The sequence below is a fragment of the Eupeodes corollae genome, chromosome 3 (assembly GCF_945859685.1).
Source record: "Eupeodes corollae chromosome 3, idEupCoro1.1, whole genome shotgun sequence".
Taxonomy (NCBI): Eukaryota; Metazoa; Arthropoda; class Insecta; order Diptera; family Syrphidae; genus Eupeodes; species Eupeodes corollae.
This window is the reverse complement of record NC_079149.1, coordinates 73,705,372-73,719,741: the sequence shown is the minus strand read 5'-3', so window position 1 is coordinate 73,719,741 and position 14,370 is coordinate 73,705,372. Positions and strand designations below refer to the sequence as shown.

General features: G+C 32.1%; 1 protein-coding gene across 1 annotated transcript; it reads left to right on the top strand.

The window, feature by feature from the left end:
* Nucleotides 1-323: 323 nt before the first annotated feature.
* On the top strand, nucleotides 324-8,552 carry LOC129950568 (histone H3-like). The gene is made up of 2 exons (XM_056062498.1): nucleotides 324-795; nucleotides 8,142-8,552. Exons 1-2 carry the CDS (start codon nucleotides 394-396, stop codon nucleotides 8,550-8,552), a joined length of 813 nt encoding a protein of 270 aa, XP_055918473.1. The 5' UTR covers nucleotides 324-393.
* Nucleotides 8,553-14,370: the final 5,818 nt, after the last annotated feature.

Here is a 14,370-nt window from a genome sequence, read left to right as displayed (position 1 = left end):
GTTTCGTGATTCCTTGAATGTTATCACGCAATACCTTACGATGCCGCTTAGCTCCGCCTTTGCCCAAACCTTTTCCTCCTTTACCACGACCAGTCATTTTTATTTATTTAATTATAAAAAACACTTAAACTGAACTAGAGAACTGCACTGCACAAGAGTCACTGTTAAACTGTGGCTCTTCGCTCGAAATACCACAAGTATTTATACTTATTTTTCATAACAATTCTTAATTTTGATTGGCCAAATAAATCGACAACGAAAATGAAAAAAACAGTCGAACGGAAACATGAATAGCCAATTTAATGACTTAAACAGAAATCTACATTCGATTTTTCTAAAAAAATTGTGAATAAAAGTGTTGTGTTTATTAGTGAAGTGAAAAAAAGTGAAATTATGGCTCGTACAAAGCAAACTGCCCGTAAATCGACTGGTGGAAAAGCCCCACGTAAGCAACTGGCAACAAAGGCAGCTCGTAAAAGTGCTCCAGCAACAGGAGGTGTAAAGAAACCACATCGTTATCGTCCTGGAACAGTGGCTCTTCGTGAGATTCGTCGTTATCAGAAAAGCACCGAATTGTTAATTCGTAAATTGCCTTTCCAACGTTTAGTTCGTGAAATTGCTCAAGATTTCAAAACAGATTTGCGTTTCCAGAGCTCAGCTGTTATGGCGCTTCAAGAAGCAAGTGAAGCTTATTTGGTTGGTCTGTTTGAAGACACAAATTTGTGCGCCATCCATGCCAAACGTGTCACAATTATGCCAAAAGACATTCAATTGGCCAGACGCATCCGTGGCGAACGTGCTTAAATCATCGAGGTTAAAAAAAATATTCAACGGTCCTTTTCAGGACCACAAAATATTTAAAAGAGATATAAATGAATTTTAATTCAATCTAGTAATTACGTACCTATCGATTTCCACGATTTTTTTTTTATTTTAGGTAGAAAGATAATGTGATAATTTACTTTGAAGGCAAATTTTGAAAATGTTATTGCTTGCTTTCTATGCATAGTTTTTATCATACAAATGAAAATATTTATACCTACGCAAGCCAATGCTCGAAAATTTATGAATTTTGTTTTTCTTTTTTAATTATAGTTATTTTATAAGGCATTGCTTCTTTTTTTTATGTCTGAAGGCAAATTTTCAAGTAAGAATTTTTTTCTATGTACAGTTTTTTGTAATACTCGTAAAAATGTGAATTTGTCTAGTAAGCAAGTCAATACTCGAAAATGTTTGAGTTTTGTGTGTTTTAATATTTCAATGATGTATTTTATAAGTCTATGCTTTGTTTTTTTTTTATATATCTGAAGGCAAATTTTGAAGCAAGAAAGTTTTTTTTTCAATGTACAGATTTTTGTAATACAAATGTGAATTTGTAAACCTTGGCAAGCGAATATTCGATAGTTTATGAGTTTTGATTGCTTGATTATTTGTTTAAATTTTTGGTATTTTAATGTTTGTTATGGATTAAATATTTAATATTTATGAACAAAATAATATAAATATAGTTTTTCATTTGTTTTCTTGCTTGGGATAATGTTTAACAAATTTTCTAAGAAAAAGTCACAGCCTAGGGAAAAAATGCTACGCGTTTCATTACCCATATTGTTTTAATTTTATTAAAAAGAAATTAAGTAAGAATTTGATGAAATTTTTAGTTATTTAGTTTAAATAAACTATCAGCTTTATGTTAAAAATAATTTCAAGCTGAAAATATGTTTAATTTATTAAATATAAACATTCTTGTTGGTAAGTATTAAAAAAATACCACCAAACATTTACTTTAATTGTTATTAATGCATTGATAGATAGTGTTTTTTCAATCAAATTATTTATTAAATTATCTATTATTATTGTAAGAATAAATTTTGTCAATTGTTTTATAATATTTAGGTCGAAAAGACGTAAATTTTTGAAGTTTTAAGAGGAAACTAAGTTGCAAAAGTGTACAAATTATGTACAAAATGAATTTTTTGTATACCTTCGCTCTCTTTGATTCTCATTTAGCCGTTTCTGTAGGTGCGGATTTGGCGCAATTTTAACAAAAACGTGTTTCTATTTCTTAAAATTGTGCTCTAAAGTGATTAATAATAGTGAATTCAAAATGGCAGATACTGTAGCTACGTCTCCTGCAATCGTTGCGGAAAAAAAACCAAAAAAAGCTGCCGCCGCAAGTGGGTCAAAAAAACCAAAATCGGCACCAACTCATCCTCCGACTCAGCAAATGGTGGATGCGGCAATTAAAACATTGAAAGATCGCGGTGGTTCTTCCCTTTTGGCAATCAAAAAATATATTGCTGCTACTTACAAAGTTGATGTACAAAAACTTGCTCCGTTTATAAAAAAATATTTAAAAGGTGCTGTAATAAGTGGTAAATTAGTGCAAACCAAAGGAAAAGGAGCTGCGGGTTCTTTTAAATTGTCGCCTAGTGCCAACAAGGAACCAAAGGCCAAGTCTGCTGAGAAGAAAAAATCTGCCGCCAAACCAAAAGCTGCCGCTGCTGGTGACAAAAAATTAAAAAAAGTGTCTGGTGAAAAGAAAGTAAAAAAAGTAGCCGCCACAACAAAAAAAAGTGCCAGTGCAGATAAAAAGAAGGTGGAAAAACCAAAAGTGAAAAGTGTTAAAAAAACGAGTGCAGTTAAGGCAAAGCCAACAAAAGCAAAGGCAGCCGCGCCTAAACCTAAAGTGCCAAAAGCAAAATCAGCCACAGCAGCAGCCAAGCCAAAAAAGGCAGTCGCTGTTAAAAAGGCAAAGAAGTAAAATTTCCATTTCAATGAAAAACAAAGTTGAAATCAAAACAAAAATCCACAGTCCTTTTCAGGGCTACAAAAAATATACTAAAATGAGATATAAAAACTTTTTTTTTTTAATTTTTTATTAAAAAGGAGGGAGAATTTTTGGACTATCTCGATGATAGCGTTGAGATGCGATGGGCTGGTGGAGCAACGGCGACGGGATAAGTGGTGAAGTGGCTGGATGCGATGCGACGCCGCCGCGCGGCCGGCGCGCGCTGTCGCCGCTACGGGACTACCACTACTGAACAAACGGAAACGTATTTTGTTTTGCATTTATTTTCGCGCTTTTTTGTTCTACAGAAAATACTTTTTTTAATGAAATAGGTATTGCAAATGCAAACTTCATTTATTTGTATTCATATGTTTTTCTCATTGGGCAGAAAGAAAGGAAATATCAATACAAATAAATAATATATTTTTGCGCCTATTTTCTTACTACAGCTACTAGGCACGATGCGATTTGTCTGGGCGAGACTGAACAACCGAAAACGTATTTAGTTTTGCATTTATTTTCGTCCTTTTTTTGTTCTACAGAAAATAGTTTTTTTATGAAATAGGTATTCAAAAGCAAACTTAATTTATTTGTATTCATATGTATTTCTCATTGGGCAGAAAGAAAGGAAATATCAATACAAATAAATAATATATATTTTTGCGCCTATTTTCTAACTACAGCTACTAGGTACGATGCGATATGTATGGGCGAGACTGTACTGTTTATTTTCTACTTTTTTGTGATTGGACGCGATGCGATGCCTTCAACAATAAATATCTTTCATAGAAAATACTTTTACTATTAAATAAGACAACAACATATTTTTCTTTTTTTGCATTTCTCTAATACCTACGTAATTATTGAAATGTTTCCACGCTATGTGACTGTACACGATGCGTAGAAAAATACAAACGAAATACTTTGGCAAAATGTAGGTATTTGTTTTCATGTATTTTATATGGACTAGACGCGACATGACGTATACCTGCAACAATTTACAAAATTCTTAAACAAAATATCAAGAGTTTTGTATTTTATTTCAGGAATTACATATGTTTTTCATATATTTTTATCGACTGGACGCGACATGACGCATTCCTGCAACAAATAAAAAAATTCTTACACAATTTATCAAGAGTTTTGTATTTCTTTTCATAGAAATTACATATATTTTCATATATTTTTATCGACTGGACGCGACATGAAGTATATCCGCAACAATTAAGAAAATTCTTAAACAAAATATCAAGAGTGTTGTATTTCTTTTCATAGAAATTACATACGTACATCTGACATCAAAAAACACAAACAAATTTAATTCTCTAATATTTTATACCTAGATGTTTTTGCGACGCTACGTGACTGTACACATAGCGACATAACTGGACACGATGGGTAGAACAATACAAACAAAATTTATATTTTTTTGTTTTTAGTTGACTCGGCATGATACACGTCGTGTCTGGAACAATCAACAAAAGTAAGTTTTGTATTTCTTTTCATAGAAAATATATTTTGTAATCAAAAATTAAAACAAAAAACAATATGTATTCCACAGGCAAAGAAAACATACATTTCTTTAAATTCTCTAGTTTCTTATTAAAAATTTTGTGACGCTTCGAGACTGTACTCGATGCGTAGAACAATAAAAAAAATCTTAAACAAAATAACAAGAATTTTGTATTTCTTTTCATAGAAATTACATACATCTGACATCAAAAAACACAAACAAATTTAATTCTCTAATATTTTATAGATATTTTTGTGACGCTACGTGACTGTACACTGTACACATAGCGACATAACTGGACACGATGGGTAGAACAAAACAAACAAAATTATTTAATAAAATGTATTTTTTGTATGTTTTTCGTTTCTACTTGACTCGGCACGATACACGTGGTGTCTGGAACAATTAACAGAACTAACTTTTGTATTTCTTTTGATAGAAAATATATTTTCTAATCAAAAATCACAAAGAAAAACAAAATAGATTCATAAAATCATTCCACAGGCAAAAAAAATATATGTATATACCTTTCTTCTCAAATCTCTAGTTTCTTATTAAAACTTTTGCGACGCTTCGAGACTGTACACGATGCGTAGAACAATAAAAAAAATGTTTGTGTTTCTATTGGACGCGACATGATTCACGTGGCGTCTGGAACAATTTACAAAATTTATTTTTTTCATAGAAAATACTCTTACAATCACAAATAAAAATATTTATTTAACGAATTTTTCCGCAGGTAGAAAAAAAAATATATTTTTTTGTCAATTCTCTAATCTCTTATTGATATTTTTGCGGCCCTGAAAAGGGCCATTTTTGAAGAAATTAAATAAAAAAAAAATTACTTCAATCACAAATAAAAATATTTATTTAACGAATTTTTCCGCAGGTAGAAAAAATATTTTTTTTTCAATTCTCTAATCTCTTATTGATATTTTTGCGGCCCTGAAAAGGGCCATTTTTGAAGAAATTCAATAAAAAAAAAATTACTTCGAGCTTGTGTATTTGGTAACCGCCTTTGTTCCTTCACTAACAGCATGCTTGGCTAGTTCACCAGGCAACAACAATCGCACGGCAGTCTGGATTTCCCGACTTGTGATTGTTGAACGCTTGTTGTAGTGAGCTAAGCGAGAGGCTTCAGCAGCAATTCTTTCGAAGATGTCGTTCACAAAACTATTCATGATGCTCATGGCCTTCGATGAAATTCCAGTGTCAGGATGAACTTGCTTCAAAACTTTGTAAATGTAGATTGCGTAGCTTTCCTTCCTCTTGCGCTTCTTCTTCTTATCGGTCTTGGTGATATTTTTTTGTGCCTTTCCGGCTTTTTTAGCTGCTTTACCACTAGTTTTTGGCGGCATTTTATTTTTATAATTCACTTCACTTTCACTATTAACGAACTGCACACAATGACGACTGAACGAGAACTGTGAATTTTTCTGAAAAACTCACGAATTATATTGTCTCTTTCCACAACGGCTTTCTAAGGCCACAACCCTCTTTTTTCTGTGTGCGAGCATACGAAAATTTAGATAAAAGACAGCGCACAGTTCGAAAATTTTGTCATTCTACAGTGTGCAGTGATACAGTGAACAGTGAAATAGTGAGCTCTCTTGTGTTTTTTCTTTTGTAAAAAATATTTAAAAAACAATAATATAAAATGTCTGGTCGTGGTAAAGGTGGAAAAGTGAAGGGAAAGGCAAAGTCCCGCTCTAATCGTGCTGGATTACAATTCCCTGTTGGTCGTATTCATCGTCTGCTGCGAAAGGGAAACTATGCTGAGCGCGTCGGAGCCGGTGCCCCTGTGTATTTGGCAGCTGTGATGGAATATTTGGCGGCAGAAGTCTTGGAATTGGCGGGAAATGCTGCTCGTGACAACAAAAAAACTAGAATTATTCCCCGCCATTTGCAATTGGCTATTCGGAACGACGAGGAATTGAATAAATTACTTTCTGGAGTCACAATCGCACAAGGAGGTGTTCTTCCAAATATTCAAGCTGTTTTGTTGCCAAAGAAGACAGAGAAAAGTGCTTAAATCTATGTAGTGACAGCAAACAAAAAAAAAACCGTCCTTTTCAGGACGACAAATAATTTCTATTAAGAGATGTGTATATTTTTCATTTTTTTTATATATTTTAAAATACGAAGAAGAAGAAACCAACAAACAAATGTTTTTTCTTTCTTTGCAAAAAGAAATATTTGTTTGTATCCAATCCGTAAAGCAACACATTTTTTTTTCAAAGAAGAAGAAACCAAACAAATGTTTTTTCTTCCTTTGCAAAAAGAAATATTTGTTCGTATCCAATCCGTAAAGCAACAAAACATTTTTTTTTCAGTTCGGAAAAAATATTTTTTATTTTTTTTTTTTTCAAAGAAATAGAAACCAACAAACATGTTTTTTTCTTTCTTTGGAAAAAGAAATATTTGTTCGTATGCAATTCTAATTTCTGTTAAAAGATGTGGTTATTTTTCAATTTCTTGTAGGTATATAGCAATTTTAAAATATTCTGGTACGAAGAAAAAGAAATATTTGTTCGTATCCAATCCGTAAAGCAACAAAACATTTTTTTTTCAGTTCGGAAAAAATATTTTTTATTTTTTTTCAAAGAAAAAGAAACCAACAAACAAAAAATGTTTTTTTCTTCCTCTGCAAAAAGAAATATTTGTTCGTATCCAATAATTTCTATTAAGAGATGTGTTTATTTTTCAATTTTTTGTATATATTCTAAAATATTCTCGTACGAAGAAAAAGAAAGCAACAAACAAATGTTTTTTCTTCCTTTGGAAAAAGAAATATTTGTTCGTATCCAATCCGTAAAGCAGCAAAAAAAAAAAATTTTTCTACGGAAAAAAGAATAAAATATGCAAAGCAACAAAAAAAATTTCAGAAAAAGGAATTTTATTTAATTTTTGTTTCCATTTCGAAAAAAGAATAATACAAGGAATAAAATATGTTTTTGCGACTAAAGCAAAAAAAAAAATTTTTCACAAAAAGGAATTTTATTTTATGTTTCCATTTCAAAAAAAATATTTTGGTACAAAAAAGTAAGTAAATTAGCAAAATAATTTTTTTTGATAATCATCAGGTATATACATACATATATTCATTGGCAAATGAAAAAAAATTAGGTATTTTGTTCGTCAACGGTGTATGATTTCTATTTTCAATCTCTTTTATATTTAATTGTGGTCCTGAAAAGGACCGATTGTTTGTTTCGAATAAAATTCTTAACCTCCGAAACCGTAAAGAGTACGCCCTTGTCTCTTCAAAGCGTAAACTACATCCATAGCTGTAACTGTCTTACGCTTAGCGTGTTCGGTGTAAGTAACGGCATCTCGGATAACATTTTCCAGAAAAACTTTCAACACTCCACGTGTTTCTTCGTTTCTTCGTAAATCAAACCAGAAATACGTTTTACACCTCCACGACGAGCCAATCGACGAATTGCTGGTTTCGTGATTCCTTGAATGTTATCACGCAATACCTTACGATGCCGCTTAGCTCCGCCTTTGCCCAAACCTTTTCCTCCTTTACCACGACCAGTCATTTTTATTTATTTAATTAAAAAAACACTTAAACTGAACTAGAGAACTGCACTGCACAAGAGTCACTGTTAAACTGTGGCTCTTCGCTCGAAATACCACAAGTATTTATACTTATTTTTCATAACAATTCTTAATTTTGATTGGCCAAATAAATCGACAACGAAAATGAAAAAAACAGTCGAACGGAAACATGAATAGCCAATTTAATGACTTAAACAGAAATCTACATTCGATTTTTCTAAAAAAATTGTGAACAAAAGTGTTGTGTTTATTAGTGAAGTGAAAAAAAGTGAAATCATGGCTCGTACAAAGCAAACTGCCCGTAAATCGACTGGTGGAAAAGCCCCACGTAAGCAACTGGCAACAAAGGCAGCTCGTAAAAGTGCTCCAGCAACAGGAGGTGTAAAGAAACCACATCGTTATCGTCCTGGAACAGTGGCTCTTCGTGAGATTCGTCGTTATCAGAAAAGCACCGAATTGTTAATTCGTAAATTGCCTTTCCAACGTTTAGTTCGTGAAATTGCTCAAGATTTCAAAACAGATTTGCGTTTCCAGAGCTCAGCTGTTATGGCGCTTCAAGAAGCAAGTGAAGCTTATTTGGTTGGCCTGTTTGAAGACACAAATTTGTGCGCCATCCATGCCAAACGTGTCACAATTATGCCAAAAGACATTCAATTGGCCAGACGCATCCGTGGCGAACGTGCTTAAATCATCGAGGTTAAAAAAAATATTCAACGGTCCTTTTCAGGACCACAAAATATTTAAAAGAGATATAAATGAATTTTAATTCAATCTAGTAATTACGTACCTATCGATTTCCACGATTTTTTTTTTATTTTAGGTAGAAAGATAATGTGATAATTTACTTTGAAGGCAAATTTTGAAAATGTTATTGCTTGCTTTCTATGCATAGTTTTTATCATACAAATGAAAATATTTATACCTACGCAAGCCAATGCTCGAAAATTTATGAATTTTGTTTTTCTTTTTTAATTATAGTTATTTTATAAGGCATTGCTTCTTTTTTTTATGTCTGAAGGCAAATTTTCAAGTAAGAATTTTTTTCTATGTACAGTTTTTTGTAATACTCGTAAAAATGTGAATTTGTCTACTAAGCAAGTCAATACTCGAAAATGTTTGAGTTTTGTGTGTTTTAATTTTTAATATTTCAATGATGTATTTTATAAGTCTATGCTTTGTTTTTTTTTTATATATCTGAAGGCAAATTTTGAAGCAAGAAAGTTTTTTTTTCAATGTACAGATTTTTGTAATACAAATGTGAATTTGTAAACCTTGGCAAGCGAATATTCGATAGTTTATGAGTTTTGATTGCTTGATTATTTGTTTAAATTTTTGGTATTTTAATGTTTGTTATGGATTAAATATTTGATATTTATGAACAAAATAATATAAATATAGTTTTTCATTTGTTTTCTTGCTTGGGATAATGTTTAACAAATTTTCTAAGAAAAAGTCACAGCCTAGGGAAAAAATGCTACGCGTTTCATTACCCATATTGTTTTAATTTTATTAAAAAGAAATTAAGTAAGAATTTGATGAAATTTTTAGTTATTTAGTTTAAATAAACTATCAGCTTTATGTTAAAAATAATTTCAAGCTGAAAATATGTTTAATTTATTAAATATAAACATTCTTGTTGGTAAGTATTAAAAAAATACCACCAAACATTTACTTTAATTGTTATTAATGCATTGATAGATAGTGTTTTTTCAATCAAATTATTTATTAAATTATCTATTATTATTGTAAGAATAAATTTTGTCAATTGTTTTATAATATTTAGGTCGAAAAGACGTAAATTTTTGAAGTTTTAAGAGGAAACTAAGTTGCAAAAGTGTACAAATTATGTACAAAATGAATTTTTTGTATACCTTCGCTCTCTTTGATTCTCATTTAGCCGTTTCTGTAGGTGCGGATTTGGCGCAATTTTAACAAAAACGTGTTTCTATTTCTTAAAATTGTGCTCTAAAGTGATTAATAATAGTGAATTCAAAATGGCAGATACTGTAGCTACGTCTCCTGCAATCGTTGCGGAAAAAAAACCAAAAAAAGCTGCCGCCGCAAGTGGGTCAAAAAAACCAAAATCGGCACCAACTCATCCTCCGACTCAGCAAATGGTGGATGCGGCAATTAAAACATTGAAAGATCGCGGTGGTTCTTCCCTTTTGGCAATCAAAAAATATATTGCTGCTACTTACAAAGTTGATGTACAAAAACTTGCTCCGTTTATAAAAAAATATTTAAAAGGTGCTGTAATAAGTGGTAAATTAGTGCAAACCAAAGGAAAAGGAGCTGCGGGTTCTTTTAAATTATCGCCTAGTGCCAACAAGGAACCAAAGGCCAAGTCTGCTGAGAAGAAAAAATCTGCCGCCAAACCAAAAGCTGCCGCTGCTGGTGACAAAAAATTAAAAAAAGTGTCTGGTAAAAAGAAAGTAAAAAAAGTAGCCGCCACAACAAAAAAAAGTGCCAGTGCAGATAAAAAGAAGGTGGAAAAACCAAAAGTGAAAAGTGTTAAAAAAACGAGTGCAGTTAAGGCAAAGCCAACAAAAGCAAAGGCAGCCGCGCCTAAACCTAAAGTGCCAAAAGCAAAATCAGCCACAGCAGCAGCCAAGCCAAAAAAGGCAGTCGCTGTTAAAAAGGCAAAGAAGTAAAATTTCCATTTCAATGAAAAACAAAGTTGAAATCAAAACAAAAATCCACAGTCCTTTTCAGGGCTACAAAAAATATACTAAAATGAGATATAAAAACTTTTTTTTTTTAATTTTTTATTAAAAAGGAGGGAGAATTTTTGGACTATCTCGATGATAGCGTTGAGATGCGATGGGCTGGTGGAGCAACGGCGACGGGATAAGTGGTGAAGTGGCTGGATGCGATGCGACGCCGCCGCGCGGCCGGCGCGCGCTGTCGCCGCTACGGGACTACCACTACTGAACAAACGGAAACGTATTTTGTTTTGCATTTATTTTCGCGCTTTTTTGTTCTACAGAAAATACTTTTTTTAATGAAATAGGTATTGCAAATGCAAACTTCATTTATTTGTATTCATATGTTTTTCTCATTGGGCAGAAAGAAAGGAAATATCAATACAAATAAATAATATATTTTTGCGCCTATTTTCTTACTACAGCTACTAGGCACGATGCGATTTGTCTGGGCGAGACTGAACAACCGAAAACGTATTTAGTTTTGCATTTATTTTCGTCCTTTTTTTGTTCTACAGAAAATAGTTTTTTTATGAAATAGGTATTCAAAAGCAAACTTAATTTATTTGTATTCATATGTATTTCTCATTGGGCAGAAAGAAAGGAAATATCAATACAAATAAATAATATATATTTTTGCGCCTATTTTCTAACTACAGCTACTAGGTACGATGCGATATGTATGGGCGAGACTGTACTGTTTATTTTCTACTTTTTTGTGATTGGACGCGATGCGATGCCTTCAACAATAAATATCTTTCATAGAAAATACTTTTACTATTAAATAAGACAACAACATATTTTTCTTTTTTTGCATTTCTCTAATACCTACGTAATTATTGAAATGTTTCCACGCTATGTGACTGTACACGATGCGTAGAAAAATACAAACGAAATACTTTGGCAAAATGTAGGTATTTGTTTTCATGTATTTTATATGGACTAGACGCGACATGACGTATACCTGCAACAATTTACAAAATTCTTAAACAAAATATCAAGAGTTTTGTATTTTATTTCAGGAATTACATATGTTTTTCATATATTTTTATCGACTGGACGCGACATGACGCATTCCTGCAACAAATAAAAAAATTCTTACACAATTTATCAAGAGTTTTGTATTTCTTTTCATAGAAATTACATATATTTTCATATATTTTTATCGACTGGACGCGACATGAAGTATATCCGCAACAATTAAGAAAATTCTTAAACAAAATATCAAGAGTGTTGTATTTCTTTTCATAGAAATTACATACGTACATCTGACATCAAAAAACACAAACAAATTTAATTCTCTAATATTTTATACCTAGATGTTTTTGCGACGCTACGTGACTGTACACATAGCGACATAACTGGACACGATGGGTAGAACAATACAAACAAAATTTATATTTTTTTGTTTTTAGTTGACTCGGCATGATACACGTCGTGTCTGGAACAATCAACAAAAGTAAGTTTTGTATTTCTTTTCATAGAAAATATATTTTGTAATCAAAAATTAAAACAAAAAACAATATGTATTCCACAGGCAAAGAAAACATACATTTCTTTAAATTCTCTAGTTTCTTATTAAAAATTTTGTGACGCTTCGAGACTGTACTCGATGCGTAGAACAATAAAAAAAATCTTAAACAAAATAACAAGAATTTTGTATTTCTTTTCATAGAAATTACATACATCTGACATCAAAAAACACAAACAAATTTAATTCTCTAATATTTTATAGATATTTTTGTGACGCTACGTGACTGTACACTGTACACATAGCGACATAACTGGACACGATGGGTAGAACAAAACAAACAAAATTATTTAATAAAATGTATTTTTTGTATGTTTTTCGTTTCTACTTGACTCGGCACGATACACGTGGTGTCTGGAACAATTAACAGAACTAACTTTTGTATTTCTTTTGATAGAAAATATATTTTCTAATCAAAAATCACAAAGAAAAACAAAATAGATTCATAAAATCATTCCACAGGCAAAAAAAATATATGTATATACCTTTCTTCTCAAATCTCTAGTTTCTTATTAAAACTTTTGCGACGCTTCGAGACTGTACACGATGCGTAGAACAATAAAAAAAATGTTTGTGTTTCTATTGGACGCGACATGATTCACGTGGCGTCTGGAACAATTTACAAAATTTATTTTTTTCATAGAAAATACTCTTACAATCACAAATAAAAATATTTATTTAACGAATTTTTCCGCAGGTAGAAAAAAAAATATATTTTTTTGTCAATTCTCTAATCTCTTATTGATATTTTTGCGGCCCTGAAAAGGGCCATTTTTGAAGAAATTAAATAAAAAAAAAATTACTTCAATCACAAATAAAAATATTTATTTAACGAATTTTTCCGCAGGTAGAAAAAATATTTTTTTTTCAATTCTCTAATCTCTTATTGATATTTTTGCGGCCCTGAAAAGGGCCATTTTTGAAGAAATTCAATAAAAAAAAAATTACTTCGAGCTTGTGTATTTGGTAACCGCCTTTGTTCCTTCACTAACAGCATGCTTGGCTAGTTCACCAGGCAACAACAATCGCACGGCAGTCTGGATTTCCCGACTTGTGATTGTTGAACGCTTGTTGTAGTGAGCTAAGCGAGAGGCTTCAGCAGCAATTCTTTCGAAGATGTCGTTCACAAAACTATTCATGATGCTCATGGCCTTCGATGAAATTCCAGTGTCAGGATGAACTTGCTTCAAAACTTTGTAAATGTAGATTGCGTAGCTTTCCTTCCTCTTGCGCTTCTTCTTCTTATCGGTCTTGGTGATATTTTTTTGTGCCTTTCCGGCTTTTTTAGCTGCTTTACCACTAGTTTTTGGCGGCATTTTATTTTTATAATTCACTTCACTTTCACTATTAACGAACTGCACACAATGACGACTGAACGAGAACTGTGAATTTTTCTGAAAAACTCACGAATTATATTGTCTCTTTCCACAACGGCTTTCTAAGGCCACAACCCTCTTTTTTCTGTGTGCGAGCATACGAAAATTTAGATAAAAGACAGCGCACAGTTCGAAAATTTTGTCATTCTACAGTGTGCAGTGATACAGTGAACAGTGAAATAGTGAGCTCTCTTGTGTTTTTTCTTTTGTAAAAAATATTTAAAAAACAATAATATAAAATGTCTGGTCGTGGTAAAGGTGGAAAAGTGAAGGGAAAGGCAAAGTCCCGCTCTAATCGTGCTGGATTACAATTCCCTGTTGGTCGTATTCATCGTCTGCTGCGAAAGGGAAACTATGCTGAGCGCGTCGGAGCCGGTGCCCCTGTGTATTTGGCAGCTGTGATGGAATATTTGGCGGCAGAAGTCTTGGAATTGGCGGGAAATGCTGCTCGTGACAACAAAAAAACTAGAATTATTCCCCGCCATTTGCAATTGGCTATTCGGAACGACGAGGAATTGAATAAATTACTTTCTGGAGTCACAATCGCACAAGGAGGTGTTCTTCCAAATATTCAAGCTGTTTTGTTGCCAAAGAAGACAGAGAAAAGTGCTTAAATCTATGTAGTGACAGCAAACAAAAAAAAAACCGTCCTTTTCAGGACGACAAATAATTTCTATTAAGAGATGTGTATATTTTTCATTTTTTTTATATATTTTAAAATACGAAGAAGAAGAAACCAACAAACAAATGTTTTTTCTTTCTTTGCAAAAAGAAATATTTGTTTGTATCCAATCCGTAAAGCAACACATTTTTTTTTCAAAGAAGAAGAAACCAAACAAATGTTTTTTCTTCCTTTGCAAAAAGAAATATTTGTTCGTATCCAATCCGTAAAGCAA

Coding starts and splice junctions, on each gene's coding strand:
- LOC129950568 (XM_056062498.1), top strand. CDS start 394: ATGGCTCGTACAAAGCAAACTGCCCGTAAATCGACTGGTGGAAAAGCC. Junction 796..8,141: donor CCAGACGCATCCGTGGCGAA/CGTGCTTAAATC, acceptor AAAAGTGAAATC/ATGGCTCGTACAAAGCAAAC.